Raw genomic sequence first — 20,184 nt, forward strand, 5'->3', positions numbered from 1 at the left:
CCTTCTCCCCCCTAATCGCAACTGAGGAAGGGAGCCTCTTGCTGCACCACCAGCTCCTTGGTATTAATTGTTGTTGGGTGGTAAAAAATGTCCACAATTTCCAAATGAACATCTTCAGTGTCTCGTTTGGTTCGATACAAATACTTCTTTGGTACCAACCAAACCTACCAAACACTAAAAGCTGGAATTGAACTCAATGCTAGAATAAGACGTAACACAAGTGCTCTCTTTGAGAAAAACTATATAAAGTAGAATTGTCTTGTGTAAGATGGAGTTCATCTTATCATTATGTAACTGTGCAGGTTTAACTTTCAGCAGTAGCTTTACGTGGATTTATGTCACTGCAGCCCTCAAACTGAGCAGAACAGACAACTGTAATGTGGACTAGCCAATACCTTAATAAGGCCAATATTAGCGCTAACACTGATTCACAAACTAGAATGGAGCATCCCTCGTCCCAACTTGCATGTAAAGTCACTGGCTGATCTCAGATCTGCTTCCTGTCAGTTTGTACCTCTTATGGCCTATTCCTCTGCAGATCAATCCACTGCTGCCAATGGAACGTTCTCCTGAATGATTGACTTCTCCATCCTGTGATCCAGAGCAGTCTGCTAGGGAAGAGTCAGGGGATTCAAACTGGCAACCCACCACACACAAACAGTGCTACTCCCATCTCCCACCAGGGAGTACTGCAACATGAGAAACTTCACACTGTTTGTTTATGAATCAGTGCAGGGAGGAGCAGGAGTTCCAGCATCAGTTGGAGTGAAAATAAAAAAGGAAGGGAGAGGCCGATGTCTCTTGCTGGATCTCAAGTTTTTGTCTAATTAATGTGACATGGGTTTAATATTCTGAACTTACACTTGTGCACAAATAAACTCCCACGTCTGCCTTCTGTCTGAGCACATTCATCACTCACACACACACACACACGCTCAATGAGAACGCCTCGTCTGCATATTGAAATCAAACACGAGACGCTCGTTAACAGGCTTCCCAGCAGCACGGGCGATCGCGCACGTTCTTCAGTCAGAACTGGCTTCCCTGCTTGTTTTCATTACTGAGGGCTCCTTAGGTCCAGGCTGCCCTCCAGCACAGCACAAAGCACTCATCTGAATTTAACATTGACAAACCTGGGGAGAGCTATTCAACAAATATGCTGCATGGCCTTTGAATACGATGCAGCAAAGGACGGTGCTTCAGTGCAATCCAACGCAGCCAAAGACTCAGGATTATTTTTATTTTTTTAAGACAAAACAACTTCAGGCTGAATGCACAGCCATGCCAGCCTCATGTTTCATTTAAACCCAAGGTTATTGTGACACGTGGACATGTTCAGAGAGGTGATGCTCATTTTAAAAAACAATAAAGCAACTTTAAGGTTGCAGGGAAAAGCCACAGTCAGTTTACATGTGTTTATGTTTGCCTTGAAGGGGATATGGCACAAATACAGATAGCACAAACAAGGATGATTTTAAGAGGAAGCGTGCTTACATTAATTTTGACATAATGGTGATTGTTACTGGTTTATTGTACCTCATTTTCTGCTTTGATGAGAGCTGCATGCATGGATAACCTGGTTTAAATGGCTTAATTCTGGTGACTCATGTTTTGTTCACGTTCTTTTTCAAAGCAATTTTGAAAAACTGCAAAGACCAACTGTATGTGATTAATAAAACCACTGTATCAGATTCCTTATTCGGATTTCCTTCCATTTAAGGTTGACTTGAGGCGTACCGAGCAGGCACACAAAGCACAAACGACTCAAAGACCTAGGGTTAAACAAGTCAAGTGGATGTTGAATTCGGCAATGATTTTATTCACTATGTAGCGCTTGTTTAATAAATACTCAGAATTTAACAGTCGCATCACAATGGTGGCCGCCGCCTTCGGGGCAGTGTTTCAGAACGCCAACAGTGTGAAAGCAACAGGCGAACCGAAGAGAAAACAAACTATTTCATTGAAATCAGCGATTGTTTGCGGATCACATGTATGCCGAATAAATCGGGGGCTCCTTATTACTCCAAAAAGATTGTAGTTTTTTTTTTTTTGTTTAATATACTTTGTCAGGTAAGAGAGTCAGCTTTGAACGGACACATTTTGAATGGAAGTTAGCTAGCGGGTCCCTCCATGCAACAGACAACAGGTGCATGTTGTGTTAGTGTGCGGCACAGACTCACCTTCTGCTGCCGCCTGGCCATGTCTGTGGGCTGCTTGGCGTTGAACGGGTAGGCTATGCACCGCAGGACGAACACATAAATTTGAAGTTTAATTTTTCTCTCCTCTTCCTCCTTCTGGATCCGCTCGCGCTCCTTCCTCTCCTCCTCTTCACCTGTAGTGTCTTTAGCACCTTTGCCTGGGGGACCTCCAGGTGCGGCGGACTGTCGCTGCTGGCCGCCCGCACGGTTGTTGCTCCCCCGTTTCCCCGCCGAGGAGGCAGCCGGTTTCTTCGGAGCCTCCTGGACAACTTCTGGGTCCGACTCCCCGCCGGTGTCTTCGCTGGAGGACGGGTCCAGCATTGTTCACGCTGTTAAAACTCCGGTTCAGACCGACAAATCAAAAGAAATAGAGAAACAACTGTTTAAGCTTTACTTTGTTTGTTTTAGTCGACGTGGCGTTAACAGCTGCACTTTACCGTCCGACAGTCCTTCCCTCCTGCGGTCGGTGGACGGTGTGTTTGAGTCTGAGCCAAAACCCGAGAGCAACGTCGGGTTGTTTTTGTTTTTTTCTTTTGGGGGGGGCGGAGTTTTCACGGTTAATATTTGGAGGTTGTCGCCGCGTGCGCTTCGTACAGTCACAACCGCGACGACTGTTGGAATGGCAGCGCGCGACCGCCGCCACTGGCTGCTGCACAGAGCTCGCGCGCTCTGACACGCGCTCCAGCACACAGGTGAGCAACCTGTTGCTGCAACCAGAGAAACAACAGCGGAGAGATGTCTCACTCTGCCTGGGTTTCAAGAATCACAAAACTCTTAGATCGTTATACACTGTGCTTAATGTTATATCTTACTGAAATCCTGAAATCAATCATTTGACAGAAATACAATTCTTTACTTTTTGCAGAGTGTCAAATGAGAAGATCAATAGCGCTGCCATATTTGTAGGCTACAGCCAGAAGCTGAGCTTAGTTTAGCACAAAGAGGAAACAATTAGCTCAGCTCTGTCCACCTTTACCAGCACCTCTAAACCTCACACATTTGTATATTATATTCCATTTGGGAATATAACTGTGACATTTAGGAGCATCTATTGGCAGAAATGGATTATAATATTCATTGGTATGTTTTCATTAATGTATAATCACCTGAAAATAAAAATTGTGTTTCGTTTTATATCTACAGACTCCAGCCAGTCGCTTCCATGGAGGTCACTGTGTTGAACCACTTTGAACCAACTTTGAATGTTTCTACAGTAGTTCAGAAGGCACAAACCAAACACTGGCTCTAGATAGGGACGTATGAATGTTTCACAGCCATCATAGTTTCTCCTTTGCACTTGGAAGGGGAGAGTGAAGCGAGGGAGTTGCTATGTGCATCTAGACCACTAGGTGCCACTAAATCCTACACACATCTCTTTAATATTTTAATATATCAAACCAAATGTATTAGTTATCTCTCCATATAGTGGTTGTTTGTCAGTGGTGGAGTCCACCATTAGCGCTTGTATATGCACAAGAGATTTAAAGGAAACTATGCATGCATGTCTTCCATAATCTGGAAGATGGAAACAGCTAGACGTGTGTGTCAAGTAATAAAGCAACAGCCAGTCAATTTTATTCATAACACAATCACAAATGTTCTTATTTATAGCTTCCTGCTCCCAGTGATCAATACATGTACTTTTATTAATTCATTACTTAATTAACCACAACTTAAAATCTTCTGATTGTAACTTTAAGTATTATACATACAGAGGACTACTGATACTATTATGTATGCTGTTGTAGGGCTAATCAATAGACCTGTGTCAGTCCTACTGTCTGATTACTTGATGGCCACATTCAAATTCAGACAGTGAAAGTGAACGCCCACTTTTGCAAGTCAGGTGTAAAGTTTTGACATGAAATGGTAGCAACATTTGTTTAACTCATTCAACGTTGATAGTTGAGTGTATTGGACAAAACAGAGGAAAAACATTTAAAGATGTAAGTCTCTTAGTAATAAAACTCCAAGTAAGGGTGCCCGGTTAGCTCAGTTGGTAGAGCTGATGTCCCATGTACCGATTCGAATCCGACCTGCAGTCCTTTGCTGCGTGTCATCCCCTCTCTCTGCCCCCCTTACCTGTCTACCTTCAGCTGTCACTATCAATAAAAAAGCCCAATAACAGCCCCAGAAAATACTTTAAAAAAAACTTGTTTTGTCTGTTTGCACCGGTAAACCTCCAACTGAACTTACTTTACTGAAGATGAGAAATATTAACTTATAAAAGACATTTCTGAAAGGCAAAACTTTCCTTTAATGAAGGAAGAATGTATTGCAAGACTGCTGCATTAAGATTTGGTGTATCATATTCATACACGTAAATAGCCTTAGATACACTGTGGCCACTAGATGTCAGAGTTTTTCATGTGTAATTTACCACTGATCAGCCAAATTAGAGCTTTACATACAGAAAAAGGCAGCAAATCTTATATACACTGTCAATGCAGCAAATACATGTAGGAGCAACAAGATTTCCAGGCTTGTTTAATTCAGATTTTCTGCTTCTGCTGCAGCTACTGATACTGCACCCCTGAAATAAAACTGATGTTGGTGCAGTGTATTTGCAGCACTACACTGTTGGCATATGTGTATATTTATTAAATTTCATTGAAACACGTGTGTAAGAGTTCTGTTTTCCAGCAAAATATATATTTTTTTATTTCATTGTAACAATCATTTAGGGAAGAGTTTCTGAGTGCTGAAAACACAACAAATGACAAAATATCAGCTTGTAAATTAGTTGGGGCTAACATATTAGCAAACACTACTTCCACATCTCTAAGTGTGTCTGTCTCTCTTTGGCGCAGCAGGTAGTGTACAGTGGACTGCTACTGGAGACTGAACCAGACAGAAAATGTGCTGCAAAAACCAAAGCTAGGAGCTAAAAGAGTCAAAAAGGTTCTGTAGAGTGTCAGAAGTGGTGAGCCTTTTATTTTATCCATTGCTCATATAAAACTATGAACTAGTTCAGCTTTAATAAAAAAGCAAGCAATGAAACTGAGAATGCTGCTGTTTGTTGTAAATAAAACCAACAATGTGTTTGTCCATCTCTCAATACTTTCCAACTTCCCTACCCTGACGGTGGCACACACAAATAGTGCATTTATCAGGGACTATTTTCAGCGGCGGATTAATCCACATGAGTTTTTTCTGGCAGCAGTACCGTGTGCATGGGATTCAGTCAAAATAAACTACGGCGTGCGTGCAAATGGTAATGACCGAACATGACTGTGATTTTAATTGTACTTTTAATAGTTTTTTGGACAACATACACAATACTTGGCAGTAGGATCTGCGTTGGGTCTGCGAATGATATTTGTTGAATAAGACCAGACAGAACCATGGTGCTTAGGTTTGGAAATGAATGGATGAATGGTCACATGCATGTTAGTTAATAAAATTTAGGAAAAGATGGACAATTAGAGAAAATGAGTTTGAGGAGATGCAGCAGAATATGGTGTCTTGGTATTGGAACCTGTACACCTGCAGCCAATCAGATGATGTATCAATGAGTAAAAAAAAAACAACAACTAATAGTAATCAACACACCAATTATGTGCCAATCAGTGACCTGAACTTTGAACTCATAGGGCGGTTGTTGTAAGCTTAAGGGACTTTAAAGGGAGTGTAGTAACATAGTGACCCAAAAATCAACTCTTGCACTCACCTGTTTTGTTGTCTTTTGTAATGGTGTGGTCCACAGGTACTTTGTGCCAGAATAGATGTATCTTTTACTAAAAGTTATGATGTCACTGTAACAGAGACAACTGAGGAGGTCCGCCAACCAGTCAAGTTGCAGTTTACATCCATGTCTATCCAGACTCACACAATATAATATATGTAGTGAAGACTTTGAAGGAATTGAGTACGAGCTACAAGGTGTATTTTTTGGGTAAATGGATGCATAATGGAATATTTACTCCTGCCATTTTTAGATGCAAAGCCTCTCTATGAGCTCACTCACAGGATCCCAATTAGCCCGAAATGTTACAATATGTTGTTGGCAGTCACATAAATCCAGTGACACTTGAAATTCAGAATGAGGCATTAATTGAAAGACAGAATGGAGATGGAAAGATAAAAGCTCGTACTGTGCTAATTATTGTTTACTCATTGTGTCGTCCCAGTCAACATGTGTTTGAAAATTCATTCTTAAATTATGGCTAAGCTGCCAGCTGTTTGTTATCTGAAGCTCAATGTCTGTGCTCCTCCTTTTGTTTTCTGTCTGTTCACTGATCCAGTCAGCACACCATGTGGACAACCCTGCATCACTGGAATATTAATGTCCAGTGTCAGTGTCCCAACTGTAAAGAGGTTTTCTACACAAGACCTGAGCTGCAGGTCAATACTTTCATCTCTGAGATGGCTGCTCAGTTCAGACAGTCAGCTCAACAGAAAGCCAGCAGCAGCAGCTCAGAGCAACAAGTTTCCAAACCAGGAGAAGGTCTCTGTGATGTCTACACTAGAACCAAACTTTTAGGAAAGGCAGGGAGGTCCCAGAACAGAGCCATATTGAGCCATATATACCGGTACATAACTTCCTGCAAAGTCCTTTGACTTTCCTTTGACTTTTTCAGTCAAGTGGACCTGACTGAAAAAGCCTGTTGTCATAGACTGTGAAGAAGATTTGATTCGCATTTGCACAGTGCAGCATGCAATGAACACGTAAGATTATTATTATTGCACAGCCTAGACACGTTAAAAAACAGGGGGTCGGGATTAATGTAAAGAAAACACTGTATTTCACTTAAAGGGATGAACTAGTGAGAAACGTTAAAATAAATGAATGGATTCATATTTTTATTTTTTTTTTACCAACAGACCAAAATACAAAAACATCTTTCATCAGGTGAAACAAAACACTGTGAACCTACCAGAGGAGAGAGGATGGGGAGGAAGATGGTGATGGTGGCGGCATTGCTGGCCACCTTTGTTACCATGGTGACGATTATGCAGGAGGCTGTGACCGTGCCCAAGACTGGCAGATCACCCAGAGGCATCAGCAGTTCGGCCACCCACAATGACAGGCCCGAATCCTACAGACACTGGTTTGAACCAGTTTTTAATTTGTTTATGTTGATTAAAGGGTCAGCTCATCCAAACTACAATAAAACATATTTCCCCTCTTCTCCCTAGTATCTAATCTATATAGTTTGCTTTTGTTTGTCCAGGCTTTAGCATATCTGTTTTGGCCTCCATACAGTCAAGGTAAATGGAGTTTAGTTTGTGTTGCTCACAGCATTCAAATATGACAAATAGTCTCTATGCAACTTTGGATTATCCAGAGGAAATGGGAAGCTGTTTCTGAAAAGACACATAGCTGTTGAGTTTTTGGAAATGTATTTGTTCAATGCTGTGAGCAGCAGATACAAGTCAGGCAGGCTGGGTTTTGTGTCAGAGGGCAGGTCGGTATTTCCAAATCTCAGCAGATAAAATCTAAACTTTCTGACTGGCTAGTGTGGAAGAAAAATTCCTTGAGTTCCAATTTTGTGGCTGGTTCACATTAGTTTTATTCAGTGGAGACAGAAGTTCACAGCAAAGCTGTAGAATTATTTCTGACCAGAATCTGGCCAGAATTATATACAGGGTTTGTAAGGCTTTCCTTACACTAGATCGAAGGGTTCGCTCACAAGGATCTGTTAATCAATGTAAAATAGTGTACCTCAAGACAGAGCTTACTGTCCTGTACAAAGGCAGGTACTTAAATCAATGAAGATTAGTTTGTCTCAGTACAGTACACTGGTGTTAAAGAAAAGATTTAATTAAAGACAATATAAAAAGACATAGAAGAACTTTTTTTCTACAGTAGAAACACTAAGGTTAAGTGAGAAAATATGATTTTTTTGTGATTTGACTGAACTGAGCCATTAACAATGCATATTACATTTGTTACATATTATATTATATGTATTATTATTGACCATTTTCTGATTTGAGACACATAATCATATCATGATGTAGAGCAGAGACTGAAACCTGTTTTAGTGCATTCAAGGAAACAAGTTATGTTAAAGTTCCTTTCATTCCTAATGAGTCATATCAGAGTGCATAACTTTGCCTGGTGTGTCTTGGTCAAAGAGTAAAGGTAGCTGTGTCTGAGTTTTGGCACAACCTACCTGAAAAGACTTGCATAAAAGCGTCACTGGTGTTTTTAGCAGTAATACTTGAGACAGATAATCTGTGAAAAAAACAGGTTCCTCTGGCTCCTCCTTGTGCTTCTAGGGGCACAGTGGATTCTTGCAAATGCCAAGTAATTTTGATCAAATGTACCTACTGCAGCTTTAAAGTCTCTAATGAGAACTCATTCTCAAAGACTTGTGTTTAAATAAACTTGTGTCATGCCCTTTAGTGTCTTTCTTTACCTCAGGTATTTGTTTTATAAAATTAGTTTAATAATATCTCATCTGAATTTCCATTTCATGAGTTATTTCTGTCTACCTGTATTTATTTTATTGCTGTATGTAAATAAGGATAAGAATTAACTGTAAAATTAAACTTTTATGTCTACATGGAGAAATCTTACCATCTTATTTATTTATTATTAAGGAAAGAATTTCGGCTGATAAGCATTTTGTTTCTGCTGATTTTACAGCAAATTCTTATGACAAAATAAATCACTTTAGGAAAGAAAAAAATGATGGATTAATCATCAAAGAAATAACTTATTATTACTCTAACTTATGATTATAACTAATTAGTTTTATAAGGTACCTATACTGTCTGTGACAGACACAGCTTACCTCTGTCCCTTCAGCTCGTGCGAAGCCTCCACCAACCAGCAGGGCCACTTTCCATGGCACGGAGGCCTGGAACTCCAAAAAATATCCTGCTCACATCTTTACTGACAGACAGAAGCTGGTTAACCACTGGGACAGCTGTTATTAAACAGCTAATATGTTCAAAATATTATTTTTTATTACAGTACAGTACATTATTAAACACAAAGAATCCTCAAAAGTTCCTCAAAACGGTAGTGCTTGAGTAAATGTACTCCATCATGGTTACCTGCTGATGTGGATTTTACAGTAGACTAACATACGTTAGTGTTATGTGTATTTACCATATTTTCTGGAGGGCCCGTAGGCAGGTACGATGAAGAAGAGGAGACCCATCAGCAGAGCCACGGTGGCGTTCAGAAGAAGAACAGAGGAATTAGGCCAAACCAAGTGGCACAAGCAATTACATTACCACAACAACACCATCACCAGGAAAACCATCCCAGTGAAGAGCTCCTGAGAACCGGAGGGAGGACAAAAAGGAGAGGTAATGAATGAATGAATAATGGAAGGTGGATTAGTAGATGGCTGAATGGATTAATAATTAAATTAGAGAATCAATGTGAGAGTATGATTGCATGATAGATGAATAAATGAAAATGAATAAACAGATCAATGAACAACTGAATGGATAAATGAATGAATGGATTTATAACTGAACGGATGAATAGACATATTATTGATTGAATGAATGAAGGACTATACAGTATAACTGAATGAATGCATAAAAACAATCAATTAATGGATGGATGAATGTGTCACTGGGTGTATATCTAAATATATAAAGGAATGAATATATGAATAAATGAAAATATGAAAGATGAATGAATGAATGAATTAATGAATTAACATAATTACTGAACATATGAGAGACTGAATGAATAACTGACTGACTGTAGTAATGAATGAATGCATTAAGGAACATATACATGAATGAATCAATTATTGAAAATAGTAACTGAATAAATCAATGAATGAGTGATTGATTGTAGGAATGAAGGAATGAAGGAACAGCACATACATACATAAACACTGAACCTACTGTGTAATTGAATACATTAATAAAAAAAATGAATATATAACTAAATGATTGAATGGATGGGTAATGAAGCAATGATTGATCACCTCATGGGTCCCTGCAACCTGTACTCATCTTCTATCACTTCTTTTGCGGCTTTCTCTCTCTCAGCCTGCACCTCCTCCACACCGCCACAGGAACATGAAGCTGTGTGTGAGAGTGTGTGTACAGTACACACAGACAGGAGGTAGGTGAAAAAAAAAATGCTCACAGTGAACCAAATGATTGAGTGTTGTTAAAAGTACCCGGAAGAGCACACAGCACGGACTGGCTGATGAAAAGATTACTGAGCATGTGCGGAGGCCAGCGGTGCTCACAATTAACCTGTCTGACACCATCACACAGCTAATGCTAACATTAGCATTACACTCACGCCTGAAAATGAAAGCAGGAATCACAGAGGTCTGTGATCATAGCATACATTTCTGAAATCCAAAGAGTTATCACATATTCACTGTGCAGCAACTCCAGACAACATAACCTGAGATAGAATGACTGTGTCTGCCAAACACAGCAGCTAGAGCTCATTTTCTCATGTTAAGTAAAAAGTAAAAACACATTAATGTAAATAAAAAAATATATGTAAGCTAACCAAACAGAGTTGTTAAAAACTGAATAACTCATTTAATTTTTTTCCTTCATAATACTATGACTAACTAGCTCTTCCCTGAAATACAAAGAAGTAAAAAAAAAAAAACATCAGCAGCCTCGCAAGCTGATGATTCACGTAGAGGGTGATTTTTTTTTTATTAAAGTTATTTTTTTGGCCTTTTATGGGCTTTATTGATAGCGACAGTCGAATATTGACAGGAAAGGGGGGCAGAGAGAGAGGGGATGATACGCAGCAAAGGGCCGAAGGTCGGATTCAAACCCAGGCCACTGCAGCAACTCCGTACATGGGTCGCCAACTCTACCGACTGAGCCAACCGGGCGCCTGGCTGCTGATGTTTTACCTGGGACAACTTGTAGCCTCAGTCTTCTAGCATATTATGTAACCACCAAGGGTTTACTTGAGACCAAAGATTATCCTTTTAAAGCAAGTGACAATTTTTTATTTTATTTTAAAGAACTTTTATAAACTCAAATTCATCATAAAACTCAACTGGGCCTTTTTTCGGGTTATGCCTATCAACAACATTTTAATATATTTATAAACTATAACATATCAGACTTTATCAGGGAACTGGACTTGATTTTTATTGAATTCATGTTTATTATTATTATTACTATTATTACAAAAAGATACATTATAAAAAATAAATTGTTAATCATAGTGGCCCTGGATAATAGCAGTAATAAAGAATCAATGGACAGGAATTAAACAGAGAAAGAACAGCAGAAGATAAAGCTGATGATGTGGAAATGAGCAGACGGTGTGTTGAAACTCACTCTGAGCTGATGAAGAGCCAGTACAGCTATATCCGTGTCAGCAGCAGCATGATAACACTGATCGGCAGGCACAACAGGAGCCAGTTCCCGAGGTTAATGCAGTTGCAGTTTGGGTAAATCCTGCGTTTAAACACAGTGTTTGAGCTGAATTTAATTGCATTTTTAAAAAAATGCACACTGACGCTGTGAATCCTTTGGTTTATGTTCTTTAATTTACTTCTGTCCAACAGACCGAACCAAGCAAACATTCTTCACAGGGGGATTTTAAATTGCAATTTTATATTTAGCAAATACCGACCCTTACACGGATTAGGTAGCTTCTTATTTATTTTGTGTGTTGCTTCAAATGCCTTTACAGGACTGTCTGTTTTATCATTCCCTTTCTTTGTATTTTATGTCTCCTTTTCTCCGTCTCATACATATACAGTCAGCATGTCTCCCACCACTCACTGGTTGAGGTACTCAGAGAAGATGAGGTTGGGCGACGTGGCGGGCAGCGTGCTGATGCCTCCTATGTTGGAGGAGTAGACAACGCTGATGCACATAGTTTTACAAATCATCAGGTCCTGTTTACTCCTGCTGGGAGCTGCAGGCTGACATCCAGCAGCCTGCAACACAACACAGCACAAGAGTGCAATTGCCCATGAGCACCAGTTAATGGTAGTACTACTGGTAGTAGCAGGGCGAGTAGTAGTAGTACAAATCACACAGTAAGTTTAAATAGTAAAAATAGGAACAGTTATCAGTAGCTTTAATAGTAATAGTAGTATCCATTATGGGACTATTACTGATCATGACATTTCTAATAATCGACTGAAGGCAGTGGTGTGGGATAATAGCAATAGTAGTACACAATAGCAGTTGCATATTTTCGGATTTTGCGGATGGGGCATGGGATAGTTCTGGCCCGGGTTTTGTGTGAATCTGACACACCTATGTGGACCTATGGGAACATCCGAGGGATCAACAAACAGACATTTAAAAAGGTGGACTATTGCAATAGTAGAAGTAACAACAGCAGTGGTAAATAAGAGCTGTTGAGGAATCTGCAGTATCAGTAACAGTAATATCACGGAAACAAGGTGTATTTTTTTTCATCCTGTTCAGTGGTTGTTGTACCTGAGCTGCAGCGGGCTGTGACACTGTCTGTATCTGAACACAGCTTAAGGTCTCTTGAGGAACATCTGGATGCTTTCTGCTCACTGAGAGACAGAGAAATACAGTATTACTGTATACTTGAGGTACTAAGATGAACACTGCACACAAGTAGAACCCAGAGGGACAGTGAAAGCAACAGAATTGGACAGCAGAGTTTCTGAAGTAATCATTGAGCAACATTACAAAACTGCAACCCTTCACATACCCACAGTTTCTTTCAGCTTTTTCAAATGACTGTCAGTTTCTGCAAAAATAACTTTGTTCTGGGTATCATCGGATAATCTGTAATTCTTCTCTATTATTTTTTCTCCATTTGTATTTTCTTTTGTTGCATTTTATTCTATTCTATTTTATTCTACTTAGTACTTACTAACTAAGTGATTTTAGTTTCTTCCTCAGTTGGTTTTTGTGGTTCCTCTTTCTGTTAAAAGCACTTTGAATTTCCTTGTTTAAATGGAGTTTAAAGTTTAAAGTTTTCATTGGATGAATCTGCGGTACACATACGTGTTACTGCAGTATAACGATGTCCAGAGTCAGTCTTATTTGTATAGCACCAAATCATAACAGAAGTTATTTCAGGACATTTTTCAAGTGGAGCAGGCCTAAATATTATATTTTTTAATTATTATATTATTAATGGTTAATTAGTTATAAGACATAAATAACCCATTTTATGTTGCCAAGTTGTAAAAAATGCCCATGGCCAAGGTTTATTTTTTCTATTTGGTAATAATGCAATTTTAAATGGTGGTAATCCATTAATGAATACTTAATAAGTGGTTCATCAATCAATCAGACTTTATTTGTATAGCACTTACGCTATATATAGCTCACAATGTAGGGTTGACTCCCACCATGGTGACGAGCCTCAGCAAGAAGTGGAAGTCTTTAAAGTACTCATTCGCCACCTGGAGGAGAAACACAGAGAGAGAGGGAGTAATATGAGAGTAATACTGTACAAGAAGAGAATAATAAAGGGAGAATAATCGTTTACATTTTAGCTCAGTTTCTAATGTAAATTTGTAGTTTACATCAACCCGTTGTCCAGTAACCAAAATCAAACTCTGAGAAGAAAATGATAAGTAAATAAATGAAAAAAAATGCAGAAAGACAAAAAAAGCATACACAAATATTCAATAGTTACTTAAAAAGCTGTTATTATTTTTAACAAATGTAGCCAGATTGACTAGCTTTTTCATATTTTTAGCATTGAATCATTTTTCTAATTTAACAGTGCTTAGAGACAGATGGACTCACATCTGAGGACTTCATGATGCCAAACATGGGGAAAAAAATTACGGGGAGCATGGCGGTCATGGACAGATGAATTACCTCTGTCACCTAGAACGTCACCATCAGCAGCATTACAAAGGCACATTCTGCCTCCTGCAAGGACAAATCACACAGACATTGCTGTAAAACAATATTGCATACATTTAATTTATCAGTTTATCATAAAATATACGTATCCAGAAGCCCACCAGTCAGGAGCCACAAAGTTGAATTAGTGCTTAAAAGGCTGCGTTCACATACAGATACAAAGTAGGAGCCAGTCTCTGGAGCTGTAGCTCTGTGGCACATAACTATTCTGCGACTGGACAGCTGTTTTCTGACGTAGCCGCCGTACAGTTTGTTTTCCAAGTACAGAATAGTTTTAAAGTCTTTTTTAATCTTGTGGTACGTGTTGTTGATGCTGTTCTACTACAACAATGATGCTGAAGCAGGCAAGACTGATTAGCATCGCGGTCCTGTGTCAGCACTGGAAGCGGCCCCCACTCCATTGGAGTGGACACTTCACAATGAATAGCAGCCTATCACTCTCAGTTTTTGAGTTTGTATGTGTAAACGGCCCCGTAAGTCTGTGGTCCCAGTTCCTCTAATGTCCACTAGATTCTACTCCAAGAAAACTGACGGGAAAACCACTAACTTTGCTCTGTCTGTACAGAGGTTCGAGGCTTAATGGGCATTCATATGATTATAGCAAAGCAAGCATAAATTAATTTAACTCAAATTAAATTCACCTCAGGGTCACCACCCACTGAAAAGGGAAAATTGATAGCCAATTAATTAATTTAGTCTCGATGTGAAGGTTGCCATATTTCTTGCTGCGTACAGTGACCATATATTTTATACACACAAACACACACATAATCAAGTTCTTTATAAATGAAAGGTTTATAAACTTCTAACAAGACACACAATAACTAACTACACACATACTTACATTACACTACACTACATACATACACACATTAATAGCCACTAAACAACCAGTGAGAGAGCAAGTACAACCATGAATAACTATGGATAAATGCAATGAATACAGCAGTAAGTGGAATTTCAGCCCGAAGAAGGAGCTGAAACCCTATAGTTTTTGTGTCGGTTTACTAGGGGTTCAAGTCCCAAAAGGGTTGAGATGTAATTCTATGATGAGTGGTACCTATAGCAACCACCTCATGGTAAGTTATTACATGTTTTACGTTATAAATTGTGAACTGTGGAGAGTGGCAAAATAATACTGGTACAGTGTTTTCTTGGATTAAGCTGATTGGTTACTGATATATGCCACGCCCATTTCCAACAAAGAAAATTTCAGCCATTTTGGATTTTTTGCTAATTTTTTTTTGCTTATTTTAGCACACATTTCATCTAATCTTCACCAAACTGAGTACATACCATTTCATTTATAGATGACACTGAACAAAAGATGCATCAGTTACCGTTTGTCTGTAATTGGTTACCAAACTTTTGAAGGCATGCCTTATGCAGTGGGCCATAACTCTTCAATGGTATATTAGACTGTAACCACATTTGGGAATGTGTGTAACATCTCCTACATTTCTACCTACAGGGGGCACTACAGAAACATCAAAACCTGGTATATCTACAATTATCTTGACTAAAATGAAATGAAAAGTTTTTCATGAACATGTGTATTGTCTTTGGTAACACACACGCTACTTATTAACTGCTGTATCCCTTTAATGTCATATTCTATGCTAACTGATTCCAGAAAAGCTGTACAGGTGGCATGTCTTCCTAAAGCATTGCTACCAAATATTCTCTGCATCATTACTGGGCCAAGCTTAACAAAAGTTACATAAAGCGGTTGTTCTTATTTAGTTTTCAAGATATTGACCAATGAACTTCAAAAGGGACATGGCACAGCACATAAATAGACCACAATCAACAACCATATGATCAATCATCACAAAACTCACAGGATATGTCCATACAGCTAACTGAAACATACCCTTCATTCAAATTGACCTCTAGTGGTTGCTATAAATGCAACAAACTGGGTGTGACATAACACAAAGCAAACTATAAATCAGATGCTGTTTGTCCATCACTATTTTAAAAGCTCATTAGCTCATCAGTTATATTTATTATAATTACTGTTGACCTTTGCACTAGTCTAGTTGATGGTGTTTAAAAAAGACCCACCTTTGTCCCAATGACAGGAGGAAGAGAAGGCAGCAGCAGCGGCGTAAGAGCGATCAGGGCGTTGTTGCGATAGTTCAGCAATCTTCTCAGCCTCTTCAGCATTCTCTTTTTCTTTGTCTTTTCTTTTTTCTCCTCTTCTCGTCTGCAGGTTCCTCCAGTCTTTACACTAAAAGCCTTTACAGTGGCTGATAACTGACCTGTCGTTGACCTGGCAGGAATACAGTGTCGGGCTGACCCTCTTCTCAGAGACTCCAGCCTCAAACTGTTTAAGATCACAGAGTATATGTTCACATCTGTTTTCTTGAGCAAGACACCATACCTACTTGCTAATTACTAGTTATCTTTGAATAAATGTGTGTAGCAACCGATAATGTAATAACAGCCAATAATGTAATACCTGCCAATAACGTAATAATTTTGGCCATTTTAAATGTAATAAAGCCAATAACGTAATACAGTAATATATGCAAAATGTAATCAAACTTTTTTTGAAAGTAATATCAAATGACCTGATAGTTAAATCATAAAATTTTGCCAATATGCGTTTGACATTAAATCAATTATAAAATATGAGATATGTGGTGATAAGCAATTTCAATGAATATTCATTGTATGTAAGGGTACTGTTTATGAGCCACTCTTATAATAAAAAAATAAGATTAGGTTGTATAAAACCAATTAATAATAAAAACGATATAACTGCTTAACTTTCCAGGACACATAAGTGGCAAAAAACTAAGTGGTTAACAATAAATGCCCTTAAATATGTATATGATTCTTATAATATATTCTGCTTTCTTTCATAAATTATGTTTTGAAATTCAGGTAATTTGAACTCCTTACCAAGATGCGGATATACCCCTCTAATTAGAGTCTCTATAAACATTAGAACGAGAATGAATCACAGTAATAAAAATTATCGAATCGAAAACAGGACTGCGATGTCTTTCAAAAAACAAGTATATAACTGTAGATGAGGAGTCCCAGTATGTGTCAATCAAGGAACCCACTCTCGTGTTTCTAGAGTCACAGCGACAAGACTAAACTATGTGAGACTTTATATCAACTGAATATTAAAGACTTAGACAAAATATGCATGATTGCTGATAGCATGTATGACTTGAGGCGTAGTTCTATTGTAATATAGCTAAATAAGATGATCATAATGCACTGAATGCGAAAAAAAAGATGCGGAAATGAAGTAATTGAGTAGGAAAAAACCTTCATCAAAAAGACCATTCCAGTGGAACGCAAAGTGTCAAAGAATAAGAAATCGTGTGTAGATACGTAACAAAGAAGTATGCAAGAGATCTAGGGGGTAAAATGACAATTCCATATGCTGCTCACTAGTTTAGGTTTAGGAGTATATTTGGATGTTGATTAATTTTCAAATAAAATGAAAGCATGGGGGTATATCTCGTATTCAACAGAGGAGATTTTTATAATTATTGAACATAGGATAGCATAGAGCAATGTAGGTACAATAGGACGTATTAATTTTCGTTGTCGAATAGTTATTGAATTTCCGATCGGGTTTGACGAGCGAAAGTGTGTATATTTTTAACAGACAAGGGACTTTATATGAAAATATAAGCATGGATTTCTTGAATAAACCCCAGGGTTAGATATAAATGCTATAAGTTATTTACAAAGTTTGGAATTGGTACCGAACTATATTAATAATGCATACAGAAGAATTGTCCAGAGCAGTATACCTAGAATATCAATGTGAAGACGAGAGAAGTCTACTTCTTGATATTAGGCTCGGTAATACTAAGAACCATTTGGGCCATGTGGAGTGACGAGATGTAAGATATAGAGCCTTAGACATGTGAAAAAGTTAGACCCTAAATAATTAGGTGAACCAAAAATGTTAAGTATAGAAATCTTTAGTGGTAGTTAGATGGTATAACCTTGAGTATGTAGTTAAAAGATTTTATAATAAACAGATTTGATTGAAACTTTGGTATTATGAAAAGTAATTATTGCTTAGGTTTTTAAATGTGTTTGAGGTGGGGATCTGTGTTCACAGATGAGAATGAGCAGTTGTTTGTAAATTGATGTTGTGGGTGACCAATATGGAGAGTAAGAGTTGCTGTACAATTTTTGTGGTTTGTTGTGCGTTAGGGGAGGCGTGGTGTAAGGGGAGCATCATCAGCAAGGTGTTGTGTATGCTGAGGTCTGTAGTGGTGTGTGTTGTGTGTGTGTTGATAAGTGAAGGATAAATGGCGAGTAGGCCAGGGGAAATAGAGCATGTTGAAGGAGTAAAGTATGATAGACGATATGGAAATGGGTAATGGGTGGAAGGGATGCAATGAAGAAGGATCGTCGGGTGCTATGTAGAAGAGAAGAGTGGGCAGATGCCGAGAGAAGTATCGAAAGAGGATCCCGGCGCATCCAATAATTTCTGAGGTGAGACAGGGTTGAGAAGCGGACAAGGTAGCGAATCTAGATTAATAGTGAAGTGAAACGGTAAAGGTGGGAAGTGAGAGGGATAAGAGTGAGGCAAAAGAGGGGGAGAAGAATATGAAAACAATCAAAACAAAAGGCGGGTTGGTGAGAAGGAAAAGTTGGGTGAGCGAGACCAAGGTAAGTGGCGGTGAGGAAATGCTGGGTGTGAGGACGACGAAACGAAAGATACTGATTAGGAGGAGTTAGTTGTTTGTGGTGGAAGTAAAAGTGAGAGAATCGGGTGTCGGAATAGGTGGGTTGGATGTGGTGTGCGACTAGTACCGGAGAAGTGGAGGAGGGATTCGTTGTCCGGGAGAAAAACGAGGAAAGAACAGAGCAAAAAGGGGAGGTGTGTGCAGGGGGAAGAGGTATGTGGGAGATCGTGTGGGGTGCATGGGCTAAATAGAGAATTTGAAAGGGAGAATGGGCGGAGAATTAGAGGAGTGTAGGAGGTGGGGTGGCGAAAAGAGTGAAGGAGAAGAGGAACGGAGAGACGAATCAAGAGAGGGAGAAAAGTAGAAGAAGAGAAGAAGGAAAGGTACATAGGGGACTCGATGGGGAAGGACGAAAAAAATGAAGAAGTTGATTCAAGGTTTTAGAGTGAGAAGGGGAAGAAGAGAGAGAGGCGGAGGAGAATGAGAGGATCGAACAAAAGTAGGGTGAAGGAAAAGGATATAGGCTTCCAAAAGTGAAGGGAAGGAGGCCAGAATAACGGGAAGATAAAGATAGAGGAAGCAGGACAGGGGTGGGAAAAAGGGAGTTGGGATGAGAGGGAATAAAAAAAGGGTAGGAGAGGGGGAAGAGTGAGGGGAGGGAATAAAGAAAAACCATGCCACACAGTAGAAATGAGAAAAGGGCTCAAGAAGGAGGAAAAGGAGTTGGCAGGACCGGACAGGGGGAAAATGAGAGAGGGAGAACGGTGGGAGAAGATGTGAGCGACAAAGAAAAGAGGGAGGGAGAAAGAATAAGAGGAGAAGCAACACTAAGGGAAAAACAAGGGAGGGAATAAAGGACTGGAGGGTGCAGGTGGGAGGTGAGGAAAAGACCTAAGCAGAAGAGGGAGGGAGGGAAGGAGCGAGCAAGTTGAAAGAACGGGGGGGATGAGCCCCAAAAGGAGGGTACGGACGGAAAAGCTGGTGGAATAAATGGGAAGGGACCCAGAGCGTTGTTACAAGGGAATAGCCAAGAGGAGAATTGGGTTAACAGCGTGGGAAGTGGAGGGTAGGATAGGGCAAAGAAAAAAAGAGAGTTGTGAGGGAGGAAGGAGAGAAAGGAAAGAGAAAAACCTAAGAAGAAAAGAAAAAAGAGTAATAAAAAAAGAGAACGTAGGGGGGTCAAGGGGAAAGCAGACCGTAAAGGAAGAAAAGGAGAGTGAACCTGGGAGGGAGAAGGCACGAACGAAGAGAAAAGCAGGGACGAGGGGGAAAAAGTCGTAGCGGAGGACAGAGTAATCTCGGTCAACCCAATGAACCTGGGGCCATGGGAAAGGGTAGGGAATGGAAGGGATGAGTCAGGGGAAGAATTGGGAAAAAGGCGAGTGATGCAGGAAAGAAGAAGTGGTGGCAGCTGGTGAAGGACGAAGGAAAAATGGTTACTCGAAATTTATCCACGACCTGATTTGAGAGACACATATGTAGGGAAAATACTAAATCTTGTTCGTGTATAGGTGGAAAATTGAACCTAA

The 20,184-nt window shown here is 39.4% G+C and overlaps 2 protein-coding genes across 2 annotated transcripts in view; both read right to left on the reverse strand.

Moving 5' to 3' along the window:
• Positions 1-2,769, reverse strand: part of cadps2 (Ca++-dependent secretion activator 2) — a gene marked incomplete in the record, with an annotated part of 177,905 nt that extends 175,136 nt beyond the window's left edge. Inside the window, 1 exon segment of the mRNA XM_035665307.1 lies at positions 2,181-2,769. Coding sequence (XP_035521200.1) covers positions 2,181-2,519 — 339 coding nt within the window.
• A 25-nt stretch (positions 2,770-2,794) lies between these two features.
• On the reverse strand, positions 2,795-16,151 carry LOC118330324 (solute carrier family 13 member 1-like). Its single transcript, XM_035664815.1, is given in 13 exon segments — positions 2,795-2,905; positions 7,076-7,237; positions 8,942-9,042; positions 9,262-9,441; positions 10,104-10,179; positions 10,181-10,202; positions 11,445-11,564; positions 11,895-12,052; positions 12,564-12,646; positions 12,808-12,865; positions 13,457-13,510; positions 13,860-13,988; positions 16,050-16,151. Coding segments are annotated over 13 exon segments (1,356 nt in total).
• Between the last annotated feature and the right edge of the window lie 4,033 nt (positions 16,152-20,184).

Source organism: Morone saxatilis, unplaced genomic scaffold, assembly GCF_004916995.1.
Source record: "Morone saxatilis isolate NCDOM2014 unplaced genomic scaffold, NCSU_SB_2.0 Contig2, whole genome shotgun sequence".
NCBI lineage: Eukaryota > Metazoa > Chordata > Actinopteri > Moronidae > Morone > Morone saxatilis.